We start from the raw sequence: 8,488 nt of genomic DNA, 5'->3' as shown, positions 1-8,488 counted from the left end.
CAAATATAAAACATTTTGCCAAATCAGTGAACTTACTCGTACCTAAAAAATGTTAGCATAGCGTCTATAGTGAAATAGGCTTATTTCTCAAACAGTACTGTGCAGTGTGGTCTATTGCTAGTATGAGATTATAGTTGACAAGTTACACCATAGCTTGAATATGTTCTTCCTTTAGCCATGGATAAAAATCAAATTTATACCATTGAATTCGTGTATAAATATGACGCCATTTCGCTCTATACATATATAAATGAATGATTGAATTTGCAGGATTTACATGCTCGAAAAAAGAGTGCAGCCCTTCGAGTTCATAATGGCTTAGCGGCATCATAACCATCGTCCATTTGAGTCCCCAGCAGTTATACGCAAGCTCCGTAGCGCGGCGGTTTATTCGAAATTTGAATAATTCTAGCATAGTTTTGATTTACAAGGAGTAAATAAATGCTGTAAAAATTGCCAGTTAGCTCATGATACAGTCCAAGAGTGGTGCCATTACCTGTCTTTGAGACTTCCCTACCAATCTTATGCTAGAACAAGGATAGATTGGTATTCTGTCAAGTATTTTTTTTGCAGTTATTGTCCGTATAAAATTGGTGGTAGAGTGTTTACCCGTTGATGCTGTCGATTGGCAGTCTTTTGAGCTAGGATGAGAGAAATATCGACTTGTGATTACTTGAAAGTAAAGGTTTAAACTAGTAAAAGAGTATATCGTTGTATAAATACGAAGGGCTGAATGGTAGCCTAAAGTCTAGTAAACACACTCTAGGCTAATCGTTGATGTACAGGCATTCAACTGTGTTTAAAAAATCAAGTGGATTAGAAGACATCTTCAGTTCTTCTGGTGACATCATCAAGAGCGAAATTCTTAGCAACCTGCCAAATCAGTGTATAAACTATAGATCCAATGGCAAGCATCATAAGCACAGACGAGAAGGAGCGTATTGCACAAAAGTTTTATAATCTCATTGCCCAAATAGGCTTGCAACATTGCCATGATATCAATGAGGCTATTGCTCAGGTAGGTAACCTTTAGTCTAATAAGATATGGTAGAAAATGATCTTTCCATAATGTTGTTTATCTTTCATTGCGACTGTAAAATACTGCTTTCTCGAGAACGTGTCAGTGTATGAGTATATTTGCTTGAAGGATGACGAAGCCAAGTTTTTCTAGATTATAGACTAAAATCAGTTGCTGTAATGATTGTAGTATCGTATAACAAGAGGAGTTGATAGAAATGTTTGAATTGCAAATGTAAAAATGACTATACACTTAGCGATGCGTGGTTGGTTACGATGCAATGATACTTTAGCATAGACCTGTCGCTCTCTTAACACATGCTATGACTTACATTGGTTGTAATAGCATTATACATTTACAAGTAAAGCAATATTGATGGCCTAATGCTTCAATTAGAAAATACATTATCCTATGATGACATTTTTGTTCCTGTACTTGTCGCCATTTTAATGCACGCCAAATAATGATACTTGTACGCAGCCAACGCAAGCAAGCATTGTTGATGTTATTGCAAGGCACAATGTTATACTGTGTCACGATATTTTAATCTAGACTTGTTGCTATCTTGACGTAAAGATGCATAATAATCCGATAGGGTTTATTTGTAGTGACTCAAAGCCTCTTGTAGCATTGTGTATTGAAAGCACCCTATCGTGCAGAAGTTACCATGGACGATAAAATGCTTGAAATGTAAAATACTGTACAGTATTAAATTGACTGTTTAACCATAGTTTAACATAGACTTGTCTCTATCTTGACATATCTATGTATAATAATGTAATAGGCATTACTTGTAGTGACCCAAGACTTCTTATAGCATTGTGCATTGAAAGCACTGCATCATACCGAAGCTATATTTACGATGAAATGCTTGAATTACAAAATACAGTATTATTAAAGGATGATATTTTAACATGGACTCATTGCTATCTAACGTGAACAGGCATAATAATATGGTAGGGATTTACTAGTAATTTAAAACCTCTGTAGTGATATTATTGTTAAACACTACACCATGCCTAAGCTATGTTGACTATAAAGTACCTGAATTGCAAAATACAGTATCAAATGATGATATTAAAGAAGGACTCATCCCTATCTTAACTTAAGCATACTTAAAAATATGATAGGGATTACTAGTAATTTAAAATCTCTTTCTAGTAGCATTATTATAAAAGCGCTACATCATATTTAAGCCATGTTGACCATAAAATACCTGAATTGCAAATGATATTATTGGAACGATGGTATTTTAACTTGGACTCATCGCTATCTTAACGTGAACATGTATAGAAATGCGATAGGGGTTACTAGTAATTTAAAGCCTCTCTCGTAACATTATTATAAAAGTATTGCATCACTACATCATACCTAAGCCATGCTTACCATAAATACCTGGATTGCAAAATACTATATTAAATGATAATATCTTAACATGGATTCATCGCTATCTTAATGTGCATACATGTGCTATTTTAAAACATGTAAAATAATACGATAGGATTACTTGTAATGGGGGGATATATTTTAGTAGTGATACTGATTAAGTAATGTTGATAAAATGCCTAATTTGTAAAGTATTGCATAATAATATTTGAATATAAGGTGTCATTATCTAAGCACATAGAAAGCAATGTGATAGGATGGATTATAATAACTGCAGTTGTATCGTACATTAGACGAAAGCAGTGTTGATGACCAATTGCCAAAATTGCATAACACATTATTGAAATGTCAACTCTGACTATAATAATGATATTTTGTTGCATGCACTCACAGCTATCTTTAAATATGCAAAATAATGTGATAGAATTTCGTAATTGTAATGACTGTAATATTATAATGCATAGAAGTAGAGTTGATAAAATATATCATATATCGGTGCTGTGGAGTTTACTTTTAAGCCATGCAGCTAATTGGCAACTTCTCTTAATCTCCTAGTCGTGATCACTTAAACTATTTTAACGTTCGTTATCTTCTCATCCTATACGTGTGTTAGATTGACTAGATATTATGATAGTACATATTCTTAGTAAAACGTGAAAGGTATATTGAATAATAACAAATGTATACTGTGAATTATTTACATCACTAGCCATCTATAAAATTTCTCTTATACATGGCAAGACTTCTATAAAGTTTATCTGTACGTACAATCATTATAATACAGTAATCCTATACTGAAATCGATAGGTTGAAAAGAAAATTACTCACCATAACAAAGATATAATGAAAGAGAACACGTCGGTAAAGGAAAGCTTAGTGGAATCTGCCGCAAATTCTACTTTCTTTGACGCTACTGCCGTCGATCAATCTGGATTAAACAGCGAGGATGCTTTAAGAGGCAATAAGTTAACCATATCAAACAATTCAAATAACTGTAGCTACGATTACGAAAAATCTAATCCTGTTGTAGAAGACGAAAATACTAGAAAGTTAGAAAATGGTAGTAAGAGTATAGAAGAATGTATTTGATCGATACGATAATCATGAATAATCACAATTTCAATTTGTCATTTTCGTCACTGTAAGATTATACTATTTTTATTAGATGATATTAGAAGCCTAGGTAATACCAGCAACCAAGAGAGTTCGCTACGTAGCATACCTTTTGAGAATAATAAAGAAAAGTAAGTTAGTTAATTCGTAGCTTACTAAATCGGAATCTATACTTAACCGTTGTTGAAGTAGGTACTGTACTTGTCAGAACTAATATACTTTACTTTACTATCAGTATTTATCTTCCAGTTACCCTCGCGCTAAGCTTTATCGTTGCAGTATTTTAATTTGTCATGATATTTGTAAGCCGATTCTGATTTGCACTAATTATAATTATTATTAAGTTGAGATCTGCCTGAAAAATTCGGAATAAGCTTTTGCATAGTAGATTAGTGAGAAGTATAACAAAGCTGTCTTCAGTGTCCGCTTAATATGTATTATATTTCTAATCGAGATATTATTAGTCAATAATTTCACAAATTGCCCTTTTGCTGAAACATGCATCCACTATTTGTTGAACCACGATAAAATTATGAATACAGACTCAATTCATTCTGTGATATCTGAATACCAATTCGCATCTTCTGAGTATGTGCAAGGTCGATATAAGCTGAATAATATAGTATACTGCTTTAATAATAAGCTATTGCAATTAAAATTAATCTAAGCGGAATTGGTGTATAAAAAACGTAATATCAGCATTTGCACCTTGACACTATTGCTGGTTAATTAATTAACGTCTTTGATCATATTGCATGGCGCAGCTCATTTAACGAACGACTAAATATCCATACTAAAGATTATCAATATCCTGAAGAAGCCGATGATGAACAAGACTTAGATGATTGTATGTATAATATTTTAATGGTATGAAATCGAATACGAGAATATACTTTATGCCAAATCTTGACGTTACCATCTTCAAATACTATCATGACAATGTTATGATCATAGCTATGGAATCAACATCCAACTACGCTTTAACTAGTGCTATCATGAAGAGAAAACAGCTTCAATTTAGGTATTTTCCGCTATTACTATTTACCGTAATGGCAAAACTATAAAAGTGAATGAACTTATATTTTTAAATCTTAGCGTTCTTCGCAACATCTGAAATTTAATGGATTATATTCTATATTGACACTTAGAGCTTCGATTTCTCTGTATAGGCTAGACTACGAATCAAGCATTAATTTAAGTGATGGCTACAGTTCAATCTGCTATAATCAAGGCGACAATTCGCATAACTTGCTAAATTCTAACTCAAAAGCTAGCAACTCACGTAAGAATTTCTTATGGTTATACTAATATGTGCTATTACTCTATGCTAATATTTATAAACTTTCTACTAGGTGCCTCAGTATATGAGATTTCTAGGTATTAAGGACTTAATTAGATATAACATTGATTGTTTTATACAATACTGTCGTTGATAGAAATAATAATAACAGTTTATACTAGAAATGATTCAAATTCGTGGGTAATATTATAGCTACTGCAAAATTTATGGGTTAATTTTATATTTCGAATAGCACTGAAAGTAATAAAACTGCTTATGATCAAGACAAAGCTTCTATGCTAAAAGATGAAAGTAGTAATTCTGGTGATGGTAAGATAACTCATGTTAATGAACATCAAACTATATTGACTAAGGCTTAGATAGGCAGTTTTATTTCTGTGTTTTAAATAACCCCTAAAAGTGTATTTCAATTTGCAGATGTAAGCAGGAATAGGAATCATACAACGGATAAATCCAATTTGAATAGGTACAGTCTAGCCTGCGTTATTGTTAAATGTACTCCAAATTGTTTTGCAAGTTCTTAGCAATGTATTAATGAACTAATCATTAAAAATTTACAACCTTTTTATTTGTAGTGGAGAAGATAGATCTTTTATTGATGAATCAAGGCCTTCTGGTATGAATAAAAAAATTTTTTTCTCTAATACTTTATTTATCATCTGAAAGAAATGCGTGTACTAACGTGTTTTCATTATTAGAAAATCTTAGTGATCAATCTTCCAGGTATGATAAACTTTCATACTTCTCTAAATACTTACCTTGTAGATTATTATAATATTTGATTCATTTGAAAATATAACTCTGTAATGCTGCAGCTATAATTCGTACTTACGAGTGATTAATGGTCAAACTCTAATATATTTACAAGGGTTGACGAAGTAAATGAAATCCATTGCGAGCGTTTTAGCAGACGCGACTGTAACAGTAGTGACGAAGATGACCAATTTGAATTATGTAATGCATGAGACTCGAAGCAAATCATTTTAACTAAGCTTAATTAAGTATTTATAGCTGTCCTGAAATAACATTATATGTATCTATACCTAATAAAATATTTTAATTCTAGTTTTACGTAAGCACAGGAACCCGACGATGGGAAAATCGCTAAGCGATAAAAGTTCAGATAGGTTAAGATAAATTAAAATACCTAGCGAGTATTGACGTGAAATATAAAATGGATCATAGCTATTGCTATATATTATATCGAAATAATCAATAAGGGCTATTCACTAACTTTTGAAATACTTGGCGGAATCAGACCTATTTAGTAGCCTCTTTCGCTAGGGAATTACGATAAGCTAATTCTGAACTTTTTCATTCGTAGCCTAAATGATTTTATTGTTAGCGATAACACTGACGGATCACTTGACAGCGATGAAAGACAATCATTTGTGCAATCTTGTAATGACGACTTACGAAAGGAAAGTAATTTTGTGGTAGATGATTGCAACAGCAAGAATGATTCTAGCACTGTATCAGATGCCAAGCAGGTTGATGATCACTTATCATCAACACCAGTGGTGCGTTTCACTCCTTCAAATAAACCTTGGAATTCTACTTCTAAAAAAGCAGGTAAGTCCTACTTATCTTCACTATTAATCAGTGAACGATCTGTTCCTAAACGGTAACGCTCGTATATCATCGTCTTACTAGGTCAACTTGTAGTAGAGCGAAAAAATTTGAATTCGAACCAAGAACAAGATTTGTACAACTTTGATCCCCTTAGTGCAGTTTTAAGTAGTATCGATACACCAGCAAAAAGAAACACCCCATGGTCTGTCCGAAAATTGAAAAGTAATCGAGATATACTTGTACAAGGGCTATTTGAAGAATATAATCGACGCGTCTTCGATAGCAAGGTATTAACCTAGAAATTTTAAAATTTCTACGCTGTCGTACTCGTAATGAAAGTGCTGCATTTTCGGAATACGCGTAGACTCGCGTAGTTGTTCATCGGCTAGCTAGTTCTCACATTCAGGGATCACAATAACCTTTAGAAATTTTACCGTCACGTAAAATTTTTTGTTTCTATTCTATTCTGCAGCTACCTAGTGATTTTCAAATTACGTGGAATAAAAAAATGACAAAAACTGCCGGATTTTGTATTTATACGCGTCGAGAAAATGCAAGAATCGCAAGGATAGAGTTATCGGAGAAAGTTTGCGATTCCACTGGTAACGGTTTTCTAATTTTATAATCTTGTATAATGGTAATTTCACATTTGATTCTTTGCTATTATAGAGCGAATTCGTGATACTCTAATTCATGAATTATGCCATGCTGCGACTTGGGTAGTAAACGGTTGCAAAGACGGGCATGGAAAAATCTGGAAGTATTGGTACGGCACAGTAGTAATTTGCTTGATTTCAAATTGAGTGATAGAGAGACGTTTAGCTGCTTTGTGTTTATTTTAATCATAGAGATATTTTATCTATTGCTGGTGTAGTCCATTTATAGACCTGTTATTTCGTGTACTCGTAGAAATGAATTAGCATAGTACACTTATTTGATAATTCAATTACTTCCAATAAACCTATTTAAATGCAGATTGTCAGTAATGAGTATATATATCTAAGCGTAGTTTCGTAACAATTACACAAATCTATTTATAATGTGGAGAATTTTTATAAATTTGTGTAGGGCCTATAAAGCAAATAAAATCTATCCTAATATTCCTTTAATCAGCCGCTGCCACAGCTACAACATCCATGCGAAATATACTTATAGATGTACAAATTTAGAATGTAGCTATAAGTAAGCCTAAGATGCAATTAGTGTATACGAATTTAAATTGCATAAGCATTTACAGTAGTATTTAGTTTATATCTTTTTAATGTATATAGAATCGATCGACATTCAAAGTCTATAAACGTAACCAGCCATGCCTGCCCATATTGCCTTAGGTAAGTTATAGCTGCAATGTCGCACAAATTGAAGGAATTCTGCTTCACAATATTTATATCTAAGGATTTGAATGAATTCATGTAATTATTCCTACTGTCTTGAAGCCATTTAGAAATGGTTCGAAACGTCGGTTCAAATAAGTCGAAATCTGGTAAACCGAATAATTTCGCATTGTTTGTGAAAGAAAACTTTGCAGCTGTGAGATCCAAACATCCCAATTCTAGTCATGGTGATATTATGAAAATGTTAAGCTCATTATACTCTCAAAGCAAGTAATGTTACAGCTGTAATAGATCGTTTCAAATGCCATTATAGCAAATGAATTTCGGAATAGCTTTGCAAATAATAAAAGCACCATCAATATGTAGCGCGTACAGTATGTAATTTTATTCATGAGTCTGTGATACATTTTTATTTAGACTATACAGAAAACTGCATATGCAATTTACATGTTTTCATATGATAAATAATGACTGTCATTGCTTGTTACTATAATTTTACGAAATTTACTTGCTAATCGTAATTAAAAATGGTAACTAAGGCTGATATAACAGCACTATCGTATTATAAACGTATTTTAATTTAGTAATTAAGACTTAAAATCAAACCGCAATTTGTAAAAGTATCATCGACAATCGTTATGATTTGATTTTTATATTTCAATTTGAATAACCGGGATTCTACAAGTTTATGCACTATTTGTAAAGGCACCTTTATCGACAGAGTAATAAAGACTCTTGAATTTTTAGATATTGATAACTATTGAA

General features: G+C 32.5%; 1 protein-coding gene across 1 annotated transcript; it reads left to right on the top strand.

The window, feature by feature from the left end:
• Positions 1-904: 904 nt before the first annotated feature.
• Positions 905-7,997, top strand: TRIADDRAFT_56122 (uncharacterized protein; the record flags this gene model as incomplete). Its single annotated transcript, XM_002112682.1, has 15 exons — positions 905-1,018; positions 3,212-3,467; positions 3,570-3,648; positions 4,282-4,364; positions 4,870-4,894; positions 5,050-5,126; positions 5,235-5,283; positions 5,393-5,433; positions 5,884-5,944; positions 6,142-6,389; positions 6,471-6,676; positions 6,862-6,991; positions 7,059-7,149; positions 7,661-7,720; positions 7,826-7,997. 15 exons carry the CDS (start codon positions 905-907, stop codon positions 7,995-7,997), a joined length of 1,692 nt encoding a protein of 563 aa, XP_002112718.1.
• Positions 7,998-8,488: the final 491 nt, after the last annotated feature.

Source organism: Trichoplax adhaerens, genomic scaffold (genome assembly GCF_000150275.1).
Source record: "Trichoplax adhaerens TRIADscaffold_5 genomic scaffold, whole genome shotgun sequence".
In the NCBI taxonomy this organism is placed as follows: Eukaryota; Metazoa; Placozoa; class Uniplacotomia; order Trichoplacea; family Trichoplacidae; genus Trichoplax; species Trichoplax adhaerens.
This window is presented reverse-complemented; position numbering and strand designations above follow the sequence as displayed.